The sequence below is a fragment of the Hippocampus zosterae genome, chromosome 4 (assembly GCF_025434085.1).
Source record: "Hippocampus zosterae strain Florida chromosome 4, ASM2543408v3, whole genome shotgun sequence".
NCBI lineage: Eukaryota > Metazoa > Chordata > Actinopteri > Syngnathiformes > Syngnathidae > Hippocampus > Hippocampus zosterae.
This window is the reverse complement of record NC_067454.1, coordinates 29368125-29391247: the sequence shown is the minus strand read 5'-3', so window position 1 is coordinate 29391247 and position 23123 is coordinate 29368125. Positions and strand designations below refer to the sequence as shown.

The following is a 23123-nucleotide window of genomic DNA, read 5'->3' as shown; positions in this document are numbered from 1 at the left end:
CCAGCACCCCCTCTCCTTCTCGGCCATGGACTGATAAGCCGGGACTGTCTTCATGATGAGCAGACCTCGACGAAGCAGCTATGACCTGTACACGCATACACATACACGACTGGACAAGCACACGCGCATACACATCCTTGTTATCACCGTCTTCATCGCTCCGATTCTTTTCCCCCCGTGACGTGGTTCGATAATGCATAGCGCAACGGCGAACTGTGCAGCTGGTCATTGTTCGGCCGCGTCGCGGTTACCCCCCCACCCCCCACTTCTCATTCATCCTCCCCCTTATACATGTTATGTCTTGTGACTTGTTGTAACTGTCATATGCTTATTCATGTGCTAGGGTCTTTTTTTATCTTGGACATAAATTATATAGGATATAGAGGATAGTTCGAGCGTGGTTTTTTTCCCTCTCCCTACCCAGCGTTTTTCCTTTCTGAATTCTGATTGTAATTTCCCCATTGCGGGACAAATAAAGGATATCTTAATCTTAATCTTAGTTGGCAGCAGTCAGAGCTTTGGTTTTTTTGTTGTTGTAACGGGCAGCATTTTTTACAGCCCCATTTTGTTAGCAGAGATGTCTCCACTGGTGCGGTTGGATGGATGACTTGTGGAGCTGAAGATAAGGAGAGAGGAGCATTTGATGCATGTTTGGAACTGAGAGTCGCCATTTGGAATTGAAATGGATTTACATGGACAGGAGAAGAGAACCACTCTTTTTTTTTTGTCAATGGACGCTACAGCTTCTCGTTTACTTTCAAACTTAGCTTGTGGCAGACGTGTGCACATTCTGAGCATGACGTCTCTAATCCACTGGTGAAAGGAGTTTGAGTCTCCCATCTTTCATCGAGAACTGCTTCAAACAACAAAGTGTACACAGGAGAAGTGACTGAGATTGCATTGATCACCGTCGATGTTTGATCTCATGTGTTATCTTATTTTATTTATTTTGTTGTTTTACGTTCACTGTTTTGTAAAGCGCTTTGTGACAACAGAAGCTGTTCTGAAAGCGCCATATAAATGAAGATGAAACAAATTTGTAGCTGTGAATGATTAATACTGGCTGATCCCTTGCACCCCTCCCACATGCTGGACAAATGTGAAATGATTTACAATGTAGCCAAGCCTGATCCTGAGTCAGGCGCTACCTCAGATCCTTCTGCACACAATGTCATAAAAAAACAGAAAGGATGAAAAAATACATGATTGGTAGGCAGCCGTAGTGGTTTTTCACGACATGTTTATTCGTAAATGGGGAATAAAAGAGTTAAAAACAGTCTTGACACTGAAATCTCTCATCGTAGGGTAAGACAATTTCTCTTTATTTCAAACACATTTTGAGTTATTTATTTAGACAGTTCTTTCACAACTAGCAGTTGAAACACCAATAACATTCTTCCAAAAAAGTCATCCCTTTCAATGCTGTTTTTCCTTTACAGGGGGTGCGGGGGTGTTTCTGGAACCTATCTCAGCTGATTTCGGGCAGAAGGTGGACAACACCATGAACTAGTCGCCAGCCAGTTGCAGGGCACATATAGAAACAAACATGCATTTACACCTACATCCACACCATCAATCACTGCCAAAATTCTCACTAATAAAAGTGCACATTTCATAAATACAGTATGTAAAATAGGTTGCTGCAAATATTTGGAAAATCGAAGCAATGTCAAAGAAAATACTTTGTACACTTTTTCACTTTATTTCGGAATGAGATGATCTGTTTTTTGTGCAACTCCTTTGACCAGTGTCGAATATCACTGACAAGTAAATCACTCATCTCCTTTGACCAGTGTCGAATATCACTGAGACAAGTCAATCATTCATCCACTCCTACCTTGACAGCAAATTCATTTTTAACTCAATCATTTTTAATGCCCTATGAATTTTGCTCTTGGGGATGAAGTTATGTTTTATTGTTTTGGTCATTTTTCGGAGCTTAGCATAATTAAAAAAAAAAAACACACATTCAGATTCTCCAAAACATTGTGGATCAACATTTTCTACTGGCATACAATAATAAGAATGTTTTTTTAAGAATTGCGACACGACTCTCAACAATACCAGAACTTCGCATGTACTTGTTGTGTATGTACTGTTTGTTTCATGTGTGTCCCCAGTGTAAGTGTAGATGGCGGTGCTGTTGTAGCTGGCAAAGCAATTCTTCTTCTGTTGGCTCCTTGACTTGCTCCCTAGAAATGGAGATGAGATGCACAAAGTTTTGGGTCAGCTCGAAAAACAACCGAAATTAACTCATGACGATCAGAATGTAAACATACTTGAACATGAGTTGAACAGGTGTTTCATATCGAATCCTCTCCACGTCTGTAACAGAGCAGCTGTGACTGCGATCCCACTTGTAGGTGAAGTTCTGTTGTCGAACAAAGAACAAATATTTCAGGATGATCCGACTGAGGCTGAATTTCTTTTTGATTGACAGCGAAATGAACCAATCACTGATTGGTTCATTTCGCTTTTGGTGTAGGTATCCGTGGGAGCATTTTTCAAATCTCTTTCGGTTCTGAGTTGAACTGGAGACTTCTTCTAATCATGTTAGCGATGCTCTCTCTTTTTGAAAATGACTAGTGACAAATTAATCTTTTATTTCTGGTGGGTTTTATTGTAGTTGCTTGTGTTAGCAGACTGACTTACAGTATATCACCACAGGGTCAGGGATCATTTTCTTGAAAAGGAACGGAGAATTTCACGTATAAATAAGCGGACACATTTTGTGATGTAGGCCGAAATTGAGCTTCCACTCCTTGACAGCATCCACCTCTGGTCTGATTCCACTTCACAATTGTTGGATGACATTCTCTCCTAAGTTTCTATGACCCTCCAGTCTTCGCTGTCTCCATGGAAAGACAGGTCCTTCTATTCCATAAGGTACCCTTGCGTCACACATCCAGAAGATTCTTCGTCCATATTTTGCAGGCTTTCTGGGCATGTCCTGGCGGAACATGCACCTGCTTGGGAATGGCACAAACTACTCATTTATGGGGACACAGTCCCCTGCAATTGAGGGTCAAACCGATAAAGCCCATGAATTCTTTTTTGGCAGTGTTTCTCCACTCTTTCCCTTTTGTTGTAGTGGTTCTTTGTCCCACCATGTTGGTGCATTTTAGAATCTCCTCAATGATGCTGTCACTCATGAACATATCCCAGGCATCTTTTGGTGAAACAGCTGATGTTCTCAGAGGGATTAGAGTGGCTAGTGATGAACAAATCTGAAAATCAGCCGGGGGTCTGGGGGCCGCAGTGGGGTCCAGGGGCAATGCTTCGTATGGTGGCCCTGGGGGCAAAGCCCCCGGAAGCGAATGGGTTTGAGAGATTTGAAAGCCTTAAAACCATTAATTTTATCAACAAAATTTTACATTTTTTGCTGAAATACCATTCCTTATTTGCTTACAAAATCGACACTTTATACTAAACATTCTAAAGATGAAGTGTATTCAATGTACACACTACTTGAAACTTTCACAGAAGAAAATCCCAAGATTGTTTACTATTCTTTCAAGTGAAAATTTGACATAGGGCTTTGTGCATTTTGCTTATGCATTCCTGGTGAGCAACAACATGTAACTCCTAATTTGCTATTCAAAATCAAGACTAAAAAAGGAAACCCATTCCCTGCCATATTTAAGATTTGTTCATTACTTGTATTCATAAAATGTTGTGTAAATGTGATAAAAAGCTGTTGAGTTGTACCTCATACAGTGATAGTGAAGTCCCAAACTGTTTACTATATATGGGTTATGAATGCATTTTCCGTATAGAATGACATCTTTACCAGCGACATTGAGCTTTTTCACGAAATCTGACACAAGCACAGACAAGTTCCTCTTTACTGATTCCTACTGGGGACACCATCAGCTTTCTATCCAACAAGTCCCATTGAAACTTGTTTTTCAGATCCGCATCTATCTGACGCACTTTAGCTTCGTCACGAGTCTCGATACTATTCGGCATTTGTTTAATATAGACCACATACAAAAGTAATTTGAATACACTACATCCCTCATGCAAAACCATTCAGAAATAGCTTGAAAGTTGTTTAGGAAGGCGACCACGGGTTGGTTGTGATTCTGCGTTTGCCGAAATAGCGACCAATCACAACTTGTAAGACATTGGTTTTAGCCCATATACGAAGTCACAACAAACGCTTTGCGAGAAAAAAACGAGATTCAAAATGGATACTTACAAACTTTATTTGTAAACATTACGAGTCTCGAGTCTGCCGAAGACAAGTAAGTCCGGCAGCCCAGAAATAACACCAGACCCTACACTCCCCCCGCTAAATTTTTCTCAACTGATTTGGAACAATATAAAAAAGGTCCATTTTGACTGGAAAAGAGCGAAATTCCGCCAAAAAGCGGAAAAATCTCATCCCTGCCTCAGAGTGTTTGTGGCTTCTTGTTCTGCCATGAGTGTGGGGGATTCTAAGATCCATTTTTACTCGGTCTATTGGACTCAGTCTGAGTTTCCTCTTCAGAAGATTGATCAGAGGAGTTTTCTGCGTCATAAGAGGAGTCTTCTTCATCCAGGAAAGCTGGATTTCCAGATACACCCACAATACCATCTTGACCGAGTGAAAATATCTGGGTCTTCATTCACAATTGTCACCAAATATCCTTTGAGGCAACATTAAAGCAATTGAAACACAATACTTACATGTACTGTATTAGAGATGGCACACTTTCATTCATTCATTCATTTTCCGAACCACTTGATCCTTGATAGGGTCGCGGGGGGTGCTTGAGCCTATCCCAGCTGTCTTCGGGGCAGTAGGCGGGGGACACCCTGAACCGGTTGCCAGTGAATCGCAGGGCACACAGAAACGAACAACCATTCACACTCACACTCACACCAAAGGACAATTTTGAGTGTTCAATCAGCCTGCCATGCATGTTTTTGGAATGTGGGAGGAAACCGGAGGACCCGGAGAAAACCCACGCAATGCAGTGTGAAATCAATGTGCTAACCACTCAAATACCAGGCCGCCCTGTGTGTAACCTTGAGGTAGAAATACAAAAGCTGTGCCTGTTTTTACTTAAAGAAAGGACAGTTGGAAATAATGATGAGTGGTAATTAAAAACAAAATATTTACTGCATACCTGGAAGAGTAATTGATAAAATTAAATGTTTTCAAAGTTACATCATTAAAAAAACCTTGCATGACATAACATACAAAATGAATATGGGTCATTTTAGACCCATGTTGTGCATTAGAAGAGTAGTGATAGAAAAATGTATTTCATTCAAAAAGATAGGAAAAAAACTGTGTATGATGGTCAAAAAGTTAATTGAGGAATACCTTGTATACCGAATGAAGAAATTAATTTACTGCAAAGATATCGAAAATATAAACTCAGCTGGATCACTTTTGACCTATGTTGTGCATCAATCCACTTTAATCCATATATATTTTTTATATCCCTTTTGTCCGCATTGGGATTATGGGCAGTGTATGCTAGGAATGCACAGAACAGGGAAGTGCAACTGGCGGCCGGGCGGCACCCGACCACAATGAGCCAACCTTCCATTTTCCAGGGGTTGGAAAATGGGACCGGAAAATACCCTAAATACCAGAAAAATAGTGAAAAAAAATCTGAAAGTACAAGAGGATTCACCACTAGATGGCAGACATGGCCTCATTGCAGTTACACCAGGTTTTATGTTGCCTGATACTACAACTGAGTAGGTCTACTATTTTTTTTTTTTTACAGATTTAGATATATACATGACAAAGACGGTCTTAATTCAATAATATTACAATTTAAAGTGAGTTTATTTTTTGGGGGTGAAAAACTGCACAAAATATGTTGGTTTGCCGTTCAGTAGTTTTGTGTTGTTACGTTTCATTACTGCGGAGCAATTGATCATGTTGACAAGCAGCCTACAGAACTCTCATTGTGACACTTACCGTTCACTACCAAGGACAGAAACTATTCCCACCTATGGACATCTTTTTTCATTCATTCATCTTCCGAGCCGCTTGATCCTCACTAGGGTCGCGGGGTGTGCTGGAGCCTATCCCAGCCGTCTCCGGGCAGTAGGCGGGGGACACCCTGAATCGGTTGCCAGCCAATCGCAGGGCACATAGAGACGAACAACAATTCACGCTCACACTCACACCTAGGGACAATTTAGAGTGTTCAATCAGCCTGCCACGCATGTTTTTGGAATGTGGGAGGAAACCGGAGCTATGGACATCTGTCAAACGGAAATTCCCTCACTCGGAATAAAAACCTAAGCATTAAAATTGCGACTAAGATATTACATTAACAATTGATTCATAACAACGGAAGTTACGGTAACCGGAACCCATATGGAAGCCCGCAGTAGCACAAACTCAAGCTTGTCCCGCAGGGCTGATGTTGAGGCTGCAAAGCTCTGTTTTGATTTTAGCTTGCGGGAATTAACTGTTTCTCTGCTTTGTCCAACTGCCATAAAAATCTGACTGTTCATTGATTTTTTTTTTTTTAATTTGAAAACTTCCAAAATCAGTGGGCATCAATTTTTTTTTTCTCCCACTCTTAAGATATAAAATTGTCTGTGACTCCTGGGCATCACTCGATTGATCATGAAGGCTGATTCAGTCATGTAGTCCTTAAGTTACGTTTTCATCCAACGAATTTATCTTGTACTATCAATTTTTTTTTCAACAGATTTGTGCGTTGGGTGTACTGACCTCTAGGATGAGTGCCACGAACAAGTTTACCCACATGACAGAGGAGGTGAACCACCAACACACAAAGTAGACTTTCGACCATCTGAGAAACATGAAACACACTTAAGTTTCTTCAACATCTGATTCAATTTCTGCGTTATGTTTACTGCAATTTTTTTCCTCACTCAGTGGTATATCTGGTGTATGCATCCATGAAGGCCTGCCAGTTGTTGATTATCATAACATCATACAGCAAAATGATGGCCGCCTACGACAAAAAGGAAGGGTTTTTAAAGTTAATTAAGTACATAAAATAGTTCATGAAAGTGATACTTCAAATATTTGCGGCAGTAAAAAGTTAACGTTTTGTTCATCATTTTTCATGTACATATTATCATTTCATGCACCCAGCAACCTAATAACATGATAAACTGTCCACTGAAGTAACCGCCGTCAAAGAAAGGGTTAAGAACTTTAAAAACAATGTTGAAAATAATACAGCTGGCCACCACGTTTATTGAGTGTGTCGCCAGAAAACGTCACGTATGTAAGACGAGAATGCACAATTGTATGGGAATGCTATTAGTAACACACTTCCATCAAGTGTAGGCATTTGGAATTTCTCACACGTTATATTTGTCAATTTCATGAGCTCAACTAGGTATAGCACTCGGCAAGACATCCATCATTCATTGTCCAAAATAAAGAAATGTATATCGTGAGGAGAGAAAATGATGAAATTGGAGAACAACAAAGAACAACTCAGAATCCAAAGTGTGCCACTTTAGTTTCAAACATGGCGGAGGCAATGTTAGGGAACGGGAATGTACGGCAGCTAATGGTGTATGTTGATGATACTGTATAACTGCTGACAAGTAAACAATATATAAGAAGTTCCCTTCTCATATATTGTTTACTTAAATGGAACATTCTCTCAAAGCAGAAATTACACTCCAAAAAGGAGCTGAAAACAAATATTGCTGTTTTTTTTCTTCCCAAAATTGGGTCACTGACTATTTCAAATATTACATTCATTAAACTATTAGCAATGGAAGAACCATTGCAAAACGGGAGGCGGGGCTGAAGAACAAACTCAATAGCTGCAAACAAAGCACACACTTACAGCAAAGTCATCAAAATTGTTTGGCCAGTACCCGAGCTGTTCATAGGTGCCGCACTCAGTGCTGAAGTTCGAAGTGATGTGTTCCATGCTTGTATTGTATTTCACACTGAAAACACAAGAATTGTCCATGACAAAATGAGGAAATGCATGGCTTGAGTTTAGTGACAGTTTAGTGACAAAACTAACTAGAGCTAAAAGCAGACATTTAGACGTGAGCCAAAATGATCAGTTCTACGATGAACAGTTGTGAGTTTAAAAAAACCTGGAACGCCACAACCCCAGGTGGCTGGCATAGCCGACGAAACATTTGTGCAGAGTATGGACTGGAAACCCCAAGGTCAAAATGGGAAACACCTCCAAAGGCAGTGGAGAATGACTGAGCAAAGATCATGTGGGACTTCCGGATACTTCCGGATACAATGGCGAACCAACCAGATGTCGTGATCATAGATAAAGGGCAGAGAAAAGCCACTGCAGTGGATGTAGCAGTCCAAATGATGGAAACATCAGAAAGAAGGAGCATGAGAAACTTGAGAAATACCAAGGGCTCAGAGAGGAGCTGGAGAGAGCCTAGGAGGTAAAGGTGACAGTCGTGCCTGTGGTGGTCGCAGCACTCGGGGCAGTGACCCCCAAACTGGATGAGTGGTTGCAACAGATCCCGGGAACAACATCAGACATCTCAGGCGAGAAAAACGCAGTGCTGGGAACAGCAAGGATACTGCAAAGAACCCTCAAGCTTCCTGGCCTCTGGTAGAAGACCCGAGCTGCCTGAGTGTGTGACGGACACCACCCGAGGGGTGAGAGGAGGAATTTATTAATTGATATATATATGTATGAGAGCTGTCAGTTAATAGCGTTGTTATCAGCATCAATTTAAATTAATTTTAATGGGATTAAATTTTTTCTCGCGAGATTAACATGGCACAAGTCACAGCGGATGTTAGTTGCTCTATAAATAAACCAGGAATAAAAAAACAAGCGCGCTGCACAGGTCCACGCACATGTTTGTTTTGTCAGCCACGGCAGTGCGAAACACAGAAGCTGAATGCGGGATGGACACCACCCGAGGGGTGAGATGAGGATTTATATATATATACACACACACACATACATATGCGGCTTGATTAAGGCATCGGTTTGGCATACGGGAGACGGTGGTTCGAATCCCGCTTGGGGCAAAAAATGAGCACATAACACCATGTGAGACTAATAAAGGTTTTTCTTATCTTATCTTATCTTATCCAGTGTGGGTCCTTGGGCAAGATCCTTCACGCTAATGCCTACCTCATACAATGATGAGAGACAATAAAATGAATGACATGCCGGCTCAGACGTCGCCCGGCCAAACAAGGTCTGCGTCAGGCGCTGGGGAACCAGAGCACCTTGATGAAAAATGGGCTATTGGAACAAAGCGGAGATGGGCGAGATGCTATAACATGGCTCTGTTGGAATGATACTACTCACGCAACCCGAGTCAGAGGGGTTACATGCAAGGAATGTGGGCTAAATGGTTACTTTGAAACCCACAGTCACGGTTGACCACGAAACAACTAGTAGCTCAGTGTTTCAACATCCACAAACGACAACTGCTGTCACAACTTGAGATTGATGAGGTACAACGCAGGTTCCATGGTGAAGGGCACCAGGCTGCTAGATCAGAGGAGGAGGTCATACCAGAGATTAGGAGGAAAGCCCCAATGAATGCATATGATGAGATTGGGAGGCCAGCCCCAATGCATGAAATGCTGAGCAAGGCAGCAACTGACCTGAAAGCTAAGATCATGGCGAGAATGAAAGCTGGGCAACTGAGAAACCGATTACAACGGCTATGTGAAGTACCACCTGGAAGTCTCATGGAAAGTGTGAATGCAGCACTGAGGGCGATCCCTAATGTAACGATCACGGAAACCAGTGATCCTTGAGATGCTTGGCTATAAGAGCAACCATGGAAGCCATCACATACGTTACCCACCATGGAAAAGACGGTTGGAATCTAAGATGCGGCTCGGAAAGATGTGAGCCAATTGACGGAGGCCCAGAGAGGTGTGATGAAAAGGCCGATATCCGAGAGGTACATCCAGATGACCATACCTGAAGCACTCGAAACTGCCAAACAAAGGCTCCAAGCCTTGTCCAGCCGCCTAAAACGGTACACGAAAGAGAATGAGGCCAGACGAATAAACAGGCTGTTCGCAACACAACCTGTAAAAGTGTAAGCTCAGTGGCAGGGTCCTAATAACAGAGATGACCCACCAAGACTGGAAACTGAAAGGTACTGGAAAGGCATATGGGAGAAGGAGGTTGTACATAACAGCAGTGCACAATGGCTGGTGACCCTGAGAGAGGAGCACAGCAACCTCCCTGAACATAACCCAGTTACCATAACAGTGGCAGACATACAGGAAAGAGGACACCTACTGGCTAAAGAAACTCACAGCACTCCATGAGCGCCTAGCAGCACAAATGAACCAACTGCTGAGGGATGGGACTCACCCAGAATGGCTAACCGAAGTCAAGTCAAGTCAACAGTATTTATAGAGCACTTTCAAACAGCCATCGCTGCAGACAAAGTGCTGTACATGGAGCGATTTAACATACACAATAAACAGTAAGACGAAATGGTAATAAAGGCGGTAGAAAGCACCAAGCAGTAAAATCATGCTGAGTCGAACGCCAAAGAATACAAGTGGGTTTTGAGGAGGGCTTTAAAGATGGGCAGCGAGGAGGCTTGCCGAATGTTCAGTGGGAGGTCATTCCAGAGAGAGGGACCAGCAACAGAAAAGGCTCGATCCCCTCTGACCTAACCGAAGGGCGAACGATCCTGATCATGAAGGATCCCTCGAAGGGTGCAGTCCCATCCAACTATCGGCCAATAACCCGTCTCTCCACAACATGGAAGCTCATGTCAGGCATCATTGCGGCTAAGATAAATGGACACATGGATCAATACATGAGCGAAACACAGAAGGGCATTGGTACAGATACCAGAGGAGCCAAACATCACCTCCTGGTTGACAGAACAGTCGCACAAGACTGCAGGTCCCGACGTACCAACCTGTGCACAGCCTGGATTGATTACAAGAAAGCCTATGACTCAATGCCACACACATGGATCACTGAATGCTTGGAGTTGTATAAGGTGAACAGGACCCTAAGAGCCTTTGTAGCGAACTCCAAGAGGATGTGGAAAACCACACTTGAAGCCAATGGCAAGCCACTTACCCAAGTGTCCATCAAAAGTGGCATATACCAAGGTGATGCACTCTCGCCACTGATGTTCTGCATTGGACTGAACCCCCCAAGCCAAGTAATCACCAAGACAGGCTATGGATACCGCCTCAGAAATGGAGCTACGATCACTCACCTCCTCTACATGGATGACATAAAGCTGTATGCTAAGAGCGAAAGGGACATAGACTCCCTGATCCACACAACCAGGATCTACAGCAGCGACATCGGGATGTCATTCGGGCTTGAGAAATGTAGTCGGATGGTGACAAAGAGAGGAAAGGTAGTCCGCACTGAAGGGGTCTCACTCCCTGAAGGAACAATAGCAGACATTGAGGACAACTACAAGTACCTTGGTATACCAAAAGCCAATGGCAACCTCGAACTGGCAACAAGGAAAACGGCTACGGCCAAATACCTTCAGCGAGTGAGGCAAGTCCTAAGAAGCCAGCTCAATGGCAAGAATAAGACCCGGGCAATAAACAGCTATGCCCTGCCAGTGATCAGATACCCTGCAGGAATAATAAGGTGGCCAAAGGAAGAGATTCAGACCACGGATGTCAAGACCCGAAAGCTCCTAACCATGCATGGAGGGTTCCATCCCAAATCCAGCACCCTGAGACTGTACGCAAGCCAAAAGGAAGGAGGCCGGGGACTAGTGAGTGTGAGAGCCATTGTCCAGGATGAAACATCCAAGCTCCATGAATACATCAAGGAGAAGGCTCCAACGGATGACGTACTCAGAGAATGTCTCAGGCAATGGGGAACAGAAGATGAGGTGCTGGAAGAGGGACCATCATGGGAGGACAAGCCCCTACACGGGATGTACCACTGGACCATAACTGAAGTGGCTGATCTCAAGAAGTCCTATCAGTGGCTAGAGAGGGCTGGCCTGAAGGACAGCACAGAGGCACTCATCCTGGCTGCTCAGGAGCAGGCCTTGAGCACCAGAGCCATCGAGGCCCAGATATACCACACCAGACAAGACCCAAGGTGTAGGTTGTGCAAAGAGGCACCTGAGACGATCCAACACATAACTGCAGGGTGTAAGATGCTGGCAGGGAAAGCCTACATGGAACGCCATAACCAGGTGGCTGGCATAGTCTACCGGAAGAAGGAACATGAGAAACTCGAGAAAGGGGGGGTGAGACGAGGATTTATTTTAAAAAAAAAATATCCTCATCTCACCCCTCGGGTGGTGTCCGTCCCTCATTCAGCTCGGGTCCTCTACCAGAGACCAGGAAGCTTGAGGGTTCTGCGCAGTATCCTTGCTGTTCCCAGCACTGCACATTTCTGGACTGAGATGCCCGATGTTGTTCCCAGGATCTGTTGCAACCACTCATCTAGTTTGGGGGTCACTGCCCCAAGTGCTCCGACCACCACAGGCACGACTGTCACCTTTACCTTCCAGGCTCTCTCCAGCTCCTCTCTGAGCCCTTGGTATTTCTCGAGTTTCTCATGTTCCTTCTTCCTGATGTTTCCATCACTTGGGACCGCTACATCCACTACAACGGCTTTCCTCTGCCCTTTATCTATGATCACGATATCTGGTTGGTTCGCCATTACCATCTTGTCAGTCTGGATGTGGAAGTCCCACAGGATCTTCGCTCTGTCATTCTCTACCACGTTCGGAGGTGTTTCCCATTTTGACCTTAGGGTTTCCAGTCCATACTCCGCACAGATGTTTCGGTAGACTATGCCAGCCACCTGGTTATGGCGTTCCATGTAGGCTTTCCCTGCCAGCATCTTACACCCTGCAGTTATGTGTTGGATCGTCTCAGGTGCCTCTTTGCACAACCTACACCTTGGGTCTTGTCTGGTGTGGTATATCTGGGCCTCGATGGCTCTGGTGCTCAAGGCCTGCTCCTGAGCAGCCAGGATGAGTGCCTCTGTGCTGTCCTTCAGGCCAGCCCTCTCTAGCCACTGATAGGACTTCTTGAGATCAGCCACTTCAGTTATGGTCCAGTGGTACATCCCGTGTAGGGGCTTGTCCTCCCATGATGGTCCCTCTTCCAGCACCTCATCTTCTGTTCCCCATTGCCTGAGACATTCTCTGAGTACGTCATCCGTTGGAGCCTTCTCCTTGATGTATTCATGGAGCTTGGATGTTTCATCCTGGACAGTGGCTCTCACACTCACTTGTCCCCGGCCTCCTTCCTTTCGGCTTGCGTACAGTCTCAGGGTGCTGGATTTGGGATGGAACCCTCCATGCATGGTTAGGAGCTTTCGGGTATTAACGTCCGTGGTCTGAATCTCTTCCTTTGGCCACCTTATTATTCCTGCAGGGTATCTGATCACTGGCAGGGCATAGCTGTTTATTGCCCGGGTCTTATTCTTGCCATTGAGCTGGCTTCTTAGGACTTGCCTCACTCGCTGGAGGTATTTGGCCGTAGCCGCTTTCCTGGTTGCCAGTTCGAGGTTGCCATTGGCTTCTGGTATACCAAGGTACTTGTAGCTGTCCTCAATGTCTGCTATTGTTCCCTCAGGGAGTGAGACCCCTTCAGTACGTACTACCTTTCCTCTCTTAGTCACCATCCGACTACATTTCTCAAGCCCGAATGACATCCCGATGTCGCTGCTGTAGATCCTGGTTGTGTGGATCAGGGAATCTATGTCCCTTTCGCTCTTAGCATACAGATTTATGTCATCCATGTAGAGGAGGTGACTGATTGTAGCTCCATTTCTGAGGCGGTATCCATAGCCTGTCTTGGTGATTACTTGGCTTAGGGGGTTCAGTCCTATGCAGAACAGCAGTGGGGAGATGCATCACCTTGGTATTTGCCACATTTGATGGACACTTGGGTAAGTGGCTTGCCATTGGCTTAAAGTGTGGTTTTCCACATCCTCATCGAGTTCGCAATGAAAGCTCTTAGGGTCCTGTTCACCTTAGACAACTCCAAGCATTCAGTGATCCTTGTATGTGGCATCGAGTCATAGGCTTTCTTGTAATCAATCCAAGCTGTGCACAGGTTGGTACGTCGGGACCTGCAGTCTTGTGCGACTGTTCTGTCAACCAGGAGCTGATGTTTGGCTCCTCTGGTATCTCTACCAATGCCCTTATGCGCTTCGTTCATGTATTGATCCATGTGTCCACTTATCTTAGCCGCAATGATGCCTGACATGAGCTTCCATGTTGTGGAGAGACAGGTCGGATGGTGGACCAGAATTTCCTCGAAGCCGTCCGGAAGTCTGCTTCCATGGCCTCACCGAACTCTTCCCACGCTCGGGTTTTTGCCTCGGCGACTACCGAAGCCGCCGTCCGCTTGGCCAGTCGATACCCGTCAGCTGTCTCTGGGGTCCCACAGGCCATCAAGGCTCGATAGGACTCCTTCTTCAGCTTGACGGCATCCCTTACTGCCTTGTGTCCACCAGCGAGTACGGGGGTTGCCGCCACGACAGGCACCAACCACCTTACGGCCACAACTCAGATTGGCCGCCTCAACAATAGAGGCACGGAACATGGTCCACTCGGGCTCAATGTCCCCCGCCTCCCCCGGAACATGGGAAAAGCTCTGTCGGAGGTGGGAGTTGAAACTCCTTCTGACAGGGGATTCCGCCAGACGCTCCCAACAAACCCTCACTATACGTTTGGGTCTGCCAGGACGGACCGGCATCTTCCCCCACCATCGGAGCCTACTCACCACCAGGTGGTGATCAGTTGACAGCTCCGCCCCTCTCTTCACCCGAGTGTCCAGAACATGCGGCCGCAAATCCGATGATACAACTACAAAGTCGATCATCGAACTGCGGCCTAGGGTGTCCTGGTGCCAAGTGCACATATCGACACCCTTATGTTTGAACAAGGTGTTCGTTATGGACAATCCGTGACGAGCACAGAAGTCCAATAACAAAACACCACTCGGGTTCTGATCGGGGGGGCCGTTCCTCCCAATCACGCCCCTTCAGGTATCACTGTCATTGTCCACGTGAGCTCTAATATATATATATATATATATATATATATATATATATATATAATGTCAAGTCAAGTCAAGTCAACAGTATTTATAGAGCACTTTCAAACAGCCATCGCTGCATACAAAGTGCTGTACATGGAGCGATTTAACATATACAATAAACAGTAAGACGAATCAGTAATAAGTAATAAGGCGGTAGAAAGCACCAAACAGTAAAACCAATAGCAAATCTAAGTCATGCTGAGTCAAACGCCAAAGAATACAAGTGAGTTTTGAGGAGGGCTTTAAAGATGGGCAGCGAGGAGGCTTGCCGAATGTTCAGTGGGAGGTCATTCCAGAGAGATGGACCAGCAACAGAAAAGGCTCGATCCCCTCTGAGCCTCAGTTTAGTTCTTGGTACGTCTAGCAAAGACTGGTCCACAGACCTGAGGCGCCGGGCAGGGGTGTAGGGGCGTATGAGCTCAGAGAGGTAAGGTGGCGCGAGATTATTCAGAGATTTGAAAACAAAGAGGAGGATCTTAAAAATAATTCTAAAATGAATGGGGAGCCAGTGAAGGGATGCCAAAGTAGGAGTTATATGCTCCCTCTTACGAGTACCAGTCAAGAGGCGAGCAGCGGCATTCTGTACCAGCTGAAGGCGCTTGATGGAGGACTGGCTGACTCCAAAGTACAGGGCGTTGCAGTAATCGAGCCGGGATGTGACAAAGGCATGAATTACTGTCTCAAAGTGTTCATGTGAGAGGAAAGGTTTTATTTTGGCCAGCTGTCTAAGGTGAAAGAAGCTGGATTTAACAACGGCACCAATTTGCCGATCGAGTTTGAAATCACTGTCCAGTTTAAGTCCCAAGTTTGAGACCGTTGATTTCAGATAAGGAGATAGGGGGCCCAAGTCTACAGGATGAAATGTACAAGGTCCACTGGGGCCAAACAATATCACCTCTGTCTTCTTTTCGTTGAACTTCAAGAAATTTTGTGCCATCCAGGTTTTGATTTCTTCCAGACAGGATAGGAGTGGCCTTAATGAGAAGGTGTCTTTCTTGCTCAGTGGGACATAGATCTGGCAGTCATCTGCATAGCAGTGGAAAGGAATACCATGTTTCCTTAAGATGGAACCCAATGGGAGCAGATACAGCGAGAACAGCAGAGGCCCCAGAATTGAGCCCTGTGGAACACCACATGACAGGGGAGCAGTGCGTGATTCAGAGCAGCCAAGGCTGACACAAAAGGTCCTGTCAGCTAGATAGGACCTAAACCAATCAAGAGCACTCCCACCAATGCCCACCAAGTGCTGCAAACGAGTCAGCAGAATACTGTGATCCACTGTATCAAATGCTGCAGTTAAGTCCAATAAAACCAGACACACGTGGTCTCCAGAGTCATTTGCCAGGAGGATGTCATTATATGTGTGTGTGTGTGTGAATAATTTGTCTTTACCTCATATCTGGCGGTGGTTTGATGGCCCCTTCAAACAGCCAGATGCCAAACACAGCAAATATGTAGTAAACCACCTGCAGAGAGAACAATGTGCATTCGAATTTGAATGTGCTATCACCCTGCTTTTTATGTTCACAAGAAAAAAAGAAAAGTTGACTGTGAAATTTAAGATCACCATTTAAATTATTAAATGAAAACACCCCTTAAATCCTAAACTCTGTTTATTTTCATCACAGAGTAAATTATTTAGCACACTCCTTGTTCGTCGAGGAAGCAGCTTCATGCCGGTCCCTCCTTTAGATTTCTAACTTCATAAAATACAAGCAATCAAACAGCATGACAATTTCAACGGGATTGAGAAAATCATGTTAAAATAACCCCAATTGTTGTTATGCTGTATTACGATACGGCTTGAAGAAAAAAAATAACTCCTCTTGACACAGAAGGACAAAAATTGCAACAAAAAACAAAATAAGCAAGGCTGTGGTTTTTTTGCACAAAACGGCAATGAATCAGGTGAAGTCAAGACTAACAAAATGTCGCAACAGTGATACATAGCATCAAATTAGAGGCATATATATCCTTTATTCGTCCCACACTGGGGAAATTTACAGCCTCCAGCAGCAAGAATGTATGCAGAAAGAAGAAAGGAGAAAGAGAAAAACACCAACAAACATCTTTCAATTAAATACAATATGAACACAAATGGATAAATAGCAGTACTATTTACAATTTTCCTTCACATAATTTAATTATTATTATTTTTTTTTATTTTTTATTCATCAGCCTGACAGCAGTCGGTAGGAACGATATGATATACATATATCATTATATATATTATATATATATCATTATATAATGATATACATTTTTGAAATCATTAGCATTGCTTTTTAATTCAATTAGATTTTGGTCAGCACATACACTATGCACAGTACATGTAATATGCTCTACACATCCAAACAGCAACAATCATTATGCTGAGTATAGTTTGAGTAAGAATACATATTAACATTTCATTCCCAAATTCGTCATCTAAGGTGGTCATTGAGGGAGCCTTCATTAACTCACCACCAGAATCCCTGCAAAGGCTCTTAGGTTTTTCACCAGGTCCAACAAGGTGCTTGCAACCAAAGCCATTAGCTGCAGAACAAAATACTTGTATCAGTGCATTGAGGAGAAATATTTTGTCATGAGACTAATTTGTTGGTTTATTTATCACATATAACATACTTATTTAAAAAAAAAAAAGATCCATCCACACACAAACATGAACATTTCTGTCGGGCGAGGGGCAAATACTACTTCGCGTTTTTTCACTTTTAGCGGGCGAGGGGTGGGGTACCAAATCAATCGCAAAACACGAGTGATTCCTGTCGTTGAGGTGCTTGTTGGAGGGCTCACACATGACATGCAAAGCTCGCTCAATCAATCAATGTAATTCAAGCGTGAATGCTTTTCTTAACTCCTTGGTCTGCAAAGGTCCGTTTCGTCACCATTTTAGCAATGTAACGTTCGTGCTGCGTCTGAAACTAACAATCACAAATATTTTGTGTACTACTGTGCATGTGTATACCAGTGTGGTGGTTCAACAGCTTCCAAACGAAGCAGCAGAGGTCGCTGTGGCATTCTGAGGTTGGATTCGACTTATGCGGAAGGCTCGTTTTCGTTGTAGTGAATTTCGTTGTGACGCAAGAGCAGAGAAAAATATTTTATATAACAGAACAGGGGGACTGCTTGCCCTCCGGGGACATTTACTGCCGGATACGCCCTAGATCCATTGAGAAAGTGGAGACCGGTGTGCCTGGCAATACTGTCCGTGGAGGAGGTTGAAGACATCTACATTATTGGCCTTTTTGATAACAGGTATGCTGCTGTTTGGTGTTGGCAGCTTTCGGTTCTATCGCAAAATTGAACCGACGTGATCGGCTTTATTGGAAGTGAAGAAGCTGCCGGTGATTCTGAATGGTTTGGCGCGAATGTCCCACACTCAGACTTAAGCGGTGACTGTGCTCAACCGCAATATTGATGCGGTTTTAGAGCGACTCCGCGCGATCGACAACATCATGGAGAAGTTGGAATCCGCGCTGCGGAAAGAGTTTGCGGATTCGGCTGATCGGCGCCAGTGAAGAGATACAGGCCACGGACTCAAGGCTGTCTGAAATTGTTGGCGGCCGTCCCTCCAAAACAAACAACGCTATCTGGCCTTTTCCCCTGGATGGAAGTAGGCATGGAATCTAGGGCCCCCACCATTACCACCCTCCTTCTCGGCCATGGACTGATAAGCCGGGACTGTCTTCATGATGAGCAGACCTCGACGAAGCAGCTATGACCTGTACACGCTAAGCGTGTGGAAAATAATCGATACATCGATGCGCACGTGCGCGATGCGAGTGCATCGGCTCATTCACTGGGTACGACGCGATTGACGGGTGAAATCGAGATTCATCACGATGCATTGGTGGGTATCGGTAAAATACGATTCAAGCGCCGTTTTATTCATGTTAAACGTCACCTATGTACCCTTTCCTAGGCGCAATGAATGCACCATCATTGTTTTGCGTTTTGTGTTGAATACGGACGGTAGCCGGGCGTCACATACAGTCCAGTACACAACTAGCGAAACACTATGGAAGTTCGCGCAAGCAGCAGCGAGGAAACTACTGAATTTAATGCTTCCGCAACATTCAGATCTTATGTTTGGAAATACTACGGCTTCGAAAAGAAAGACGGAAAGATTGATAGATCTCCGTAATTTGCAAAGAATATCGCACTACGAAGCCATACAACGGCAGCACCACAGAAATGCAGACCGCTAAAAACGATGGCACCACATCACCGACAAGTTTCCCCCCGCCTCCCCGTCCAGTTCCTCGTTGGACACCGGAGAAACTCTTGGCAAACCAGGTCCCCTTGCAGCTCACTGTGACCGCGCAAGGAAAAACTATATATGGATGACTCTTTTGGACATTTCATTTTGACGCTCAGTCAGAGTGGTCTGTGTACGCTACAATACACACAGCAGCTTTGAGGCTGTGACTGCCACATTGTTTCAATTGTATTTTTTTCTGTCCTATGGAGATGGATATTTCATATAAGACACTCAGTGAGTAGTCTGTTTGTGTTTACGCTACAGCAACAGCTGTGAGTCTCAGGTGCCAAATTGTTTACATTTTCTTTGCACAAAACCCAATTGTGAAAGTGCTTAAATAAGTTGTTTTACACGTTCTACTGTTTATAAGGAACTAGCTGGTTCATCAGCTAGTTCCTGCGGAAGGCTGGTAAGGTGGTGGTTCGCCGCCCTCCGGGCGGCTCATCAGCTAGTTCCTGCGGAAGGCTGGTAAGGTGGGCCTTCGGCCCACAAAAGTGTTGTTGCTTGGTTCAACTTTTTGTTCATCTTCATTGCTTATCGCGAAAATAAAGAGATGTTTAGCTCTACTAAATAACTAACAATTTCATTGCAATGCTTGTGGGTAGACAACATTTTTTCGCTAAGATGCCCGCGCGATCGTAGTCAGCCACTGCCTGAGCGGCGCAGTGGCGGCACGGTGAAGTAGGTACGTTTTGAAAAGGGACAGACGGAAGGACAGACCGTGTGCGGGACGATGCGCAATATATATATATAGAAGATAGATAAAGTGGTCTACTTTTTGCAATACCATACTGAATTCCATCTTTTATTTAACTTTTTTTCTTTGCGTATTTGCATCATGTTTAATTGCACAATATCACAACAAATGCACTGTATCGCATCGCATTGATTTGAACTAAATGTGTATCGCGTCGTATCACATCGTGAAGACGGTGAAACGGATCACATCGTGTCGCCTGAAAATTCCATGTATCGTATAAGTATCGCATCGCTGGTAGTGCATCGAGATGTGTATCGAATCGTCCTCAGTGCTGAGATTCACATCCCGAGTACACGCATACACATACACTGGACAATCACACGCGCATACATATCCTTATTGTCATAGTCTTCATCGCTCCGATTCTTTTCCCCCGTGACGTAGTATTATCTGCAGAGCACATCGGGGACCGTGCAGCTGGTCAGTTAAGCTGTGTCACGGTCGAGGCCCCCCTCTCCCCCTTCCCATCCACCCGCCCTCTCATTACATGTTATGTCTTGTGACTTGTTGTAACTGTCATATGCTTATTTATGTGCTTGGGTCTTTTTTTATCCTAGACTTAAATTATCCTCAGAAGAGGATAGTTCGAGCGTGTTTTTTTTCCCCTTCTCCCTATCCAGCGTTTTCCTTTCTAAATTCTGATTGTAATTTCCCCATTGCGGGACAAATAAAGGATATCTTAATCTTAATTTTTATTCTCCATTCTTTGTTTTTTTACATTGTGCATAAATCTTATTTATGGTGCAATAATCTAATTGTAACATGCATTTGTTCCAATTTGGATTTGTTCCAATTTGGATGCATTTTTATGCTTTAGAAAACATTTATGTCTGAACTTTGGGGGGGCTTTGAACGGATTAGGGCATTTACATGGAAAATGCATGTCTACTTACAATATGCTCTGGCGAAGAAATTTCTTCCAGAACCAATTAATTTTGTAAGTAGAGGTAACACTGCACCTGTAAAGCAATTTTAATTGCTTTGTGCTCTACTGATAAACGTACCTTTCCTTAACCAAATGTGCAGCCTTTCTGTAAGCACAAACTCATTGTTAAAGTTGACTAACCCAACTGCTACCTACCTTGATATCTGGTATAATGCGCAGGAAGCGGAAGACAACCAGCATGTTAACAAAGCTAACCATCTCCCACAGTGAAAATACTCTCTCTGAGGATGGGTCCCTGTCGTGACACATACAGAAACACAGGCAGTTTTGATTGCAGAAGCGTTCAATCATAATCGGCACCTCTCATATAATCCATCCATCCATTTTCCACCGCTTATCGGGTCGCGTGGGCAGCAGCTTTAGGAGGGAAGCCCAGACTCCCTCTCGCTAGCCACTTCTTAGAGCTCTTCCTGGCGGATCCCGAGGTGTTCCCAGGCCAGCTGGGTGTCTACTCTGAGCCCCTCCCGGATGACCGAGCGTCTCACCTTATCTCTAAGGGAGAGCCCGGACACCCTGCGGAGAAAACTCATTTCGGCCGCTTGTATCCGGGATCTCGTTCTTTCGGTCACGGCCCATAGCTCGTGACCATAGATGAGGGTTGGGACGTAGATCGACCGGTAAATTGAGAGCTTCGCCCTTTCGCTCAGCTGCTTCTTTACCGCGACAGACCGATACCACGTCTGCATATAATGAGTCATCAAATTGCCGCAAAACTTTACAATGTAAATTCTGGGGTTTTTTTTGGAAGAGTGAATCCAATGACATCTTTCCTTATACATATGCCTGCATGGCTGTTCGGTCCACTGTATGTGTAGTGAGCAACATAAAATATATACAGCAGAGTGTGAATTGAATTTCTCTTTTGAGGGATTATAATCAGTCCAACATATTAAAGATTTAACTTACACATGTGAATGAGGAAGGTGGTAGGTGACATAAATAGTTATCTGCAGGACCTAAAGGTAGAAAAAAAAGTTCATTGACAAATGTAGCGAAATACACTCATGAAACTAAATTAGGAGGACATCCTGTACAGACAAGGGGCCTGATTGACTAATTTCCCCAAAAGCAGGCACTAAATTCCATGTTCGTGCTAACACTGATAGTCTGAGATGTGATCTAATTATATTGGAGCACAATGCGCAACAGGTTTAAACCGGCCTCAGGAATGAGGGTTTGATGTTTCATGTAGAACTGATGGTTTTTATTTTTATTTAGTTATTTCATTGGGACAGTGCGCATTAATTAACACAAGAATAAACAGTGTCAATGCACGTGAATGCTAGTTTTCAGCTGAAGTCATAACAGGTTATCCGCTGCTTGGGTCTTGAGTGACACTTTTCCTTGTTGTTGGGTTTGGTTTGGTTTTTTTTTTTCTTACATTGGCCTAGACCCAATGTAAATGGTTTGTGGACACGCACACTCCTCTGAGCCTCGAATGCCACTGACTTTATGGCACCCTTGCACAAATATCCATGTACATCCATCCATCCATTCTCCGAACCGCTTAATCCTCACAAGGGTCGCGGAGGGTGCTGGAGCCTATCCCAGCCGTCTTCGGGCAGTAGGCGGGGGACACCCTGAATGAGATGCCAGCCAATCGCAGGGCAAAATATCCATGTCACATATCAAAATAACATTATAAAAAAACAATCTATGTTTTTAATTAATTCTACACAGAATGTCTTCATTTGATCACACAGAACTACATTGGCACATGAAAAGAGTCACAGGCAATGTTGCCTCTAAATTGTGCACTGGTCTCACCCTCTCAGCATACACCAGGGGTGGCCAAACTTTTTTGAACGAAGATAGACTTTTGAAGCGATCAACCTCCCGCGATCGATGCAATCATGAACGTGCAAACATATACACATGCACACATATACATGCACGCACGCCACAATGAGCAACAGCAGGAACGCCCCGAACATAAATGAAACCGAAACACACAGACACATATCTCGTTTCCCTCCCATTTCCTCCTTGCGCGCCTCGTGGTCGACTTGGGACCAGTCCTCTGACTCCCTGTCGATCGCAATCTATGTATTGGGCACCCCTGGTGTACACAGTGACTCTGGTGCGCAGGATCACAGAAGTGGACAATGTTGAACCATATTTACAGTACTGTATACAGTTTGTTTTGAAAATTAACTTAAAATAAAACTAAAAA

The 23123-nt window shown here is 44.4% G+C and overlaps 2 protein-coding genes across 5 annotated transcripts in view; both read right to left on the bottom strand.

Annotated features, from left to right (window-relative positions):
• Positions 1-1223: 1223 nt before the first annotated feature.
• Positions 1224-23123, bottom strand: part of tpcn2 (two pore segment channel 2) — a 63911-nt gene continuing 42011 nt past the window's right edge. For all 4 annotated transcript variants that reach the window (XM_052063909.1, XM_052063910.1, XM_052063908.1 and 1 more), the window contains 9 exons: positions 21857-21906; positions 21086-21185; positions 17444-17515; positions 16373-16446; positions 7794-7899; positions 6856-6938; positions 6692-6773; positions 2280-2371; positions 1224-2192 (listed from right to left, as the gene is read on the bottom strand). In XM_052063909.1, coding sequence (XP_051919869.1) covers positions 2105-2192; positions 2280-2371; positions 6692-6773; positions 6856-6938; positions 7794-7899; positions 16373-16446; positions 17444-17515; positions 21086-21185; positions 21857-21906 — 747 coding nt within the window. In that variant the 3' untranslated portion in view covers positions 1224-2104. The remainder of the gene's footprint in view (positions 2193-2279; positions 2372-6691; positions 6774-6855; positions 6939-7793; positions 7900-16372; positions 16447-17443; positions 17516-21085; positions 21186-21856; positions 21907-23123) is intronic.
• The window catches only part of LOC127599769 (uncharacterized), a 131348-nt gene continuing 125751 nt past the window's right edge, over positions 17527-23123 (bottom strand). Inside the window, exon 2 of the mRNA XM_052063992.1 lies at positions 17527-18685. The gene's annotated coding sequence lies outside the window, so the exon portion shown is untranslated. The remainder of the gene's footprint in view (positions 18686-23123) is intronic.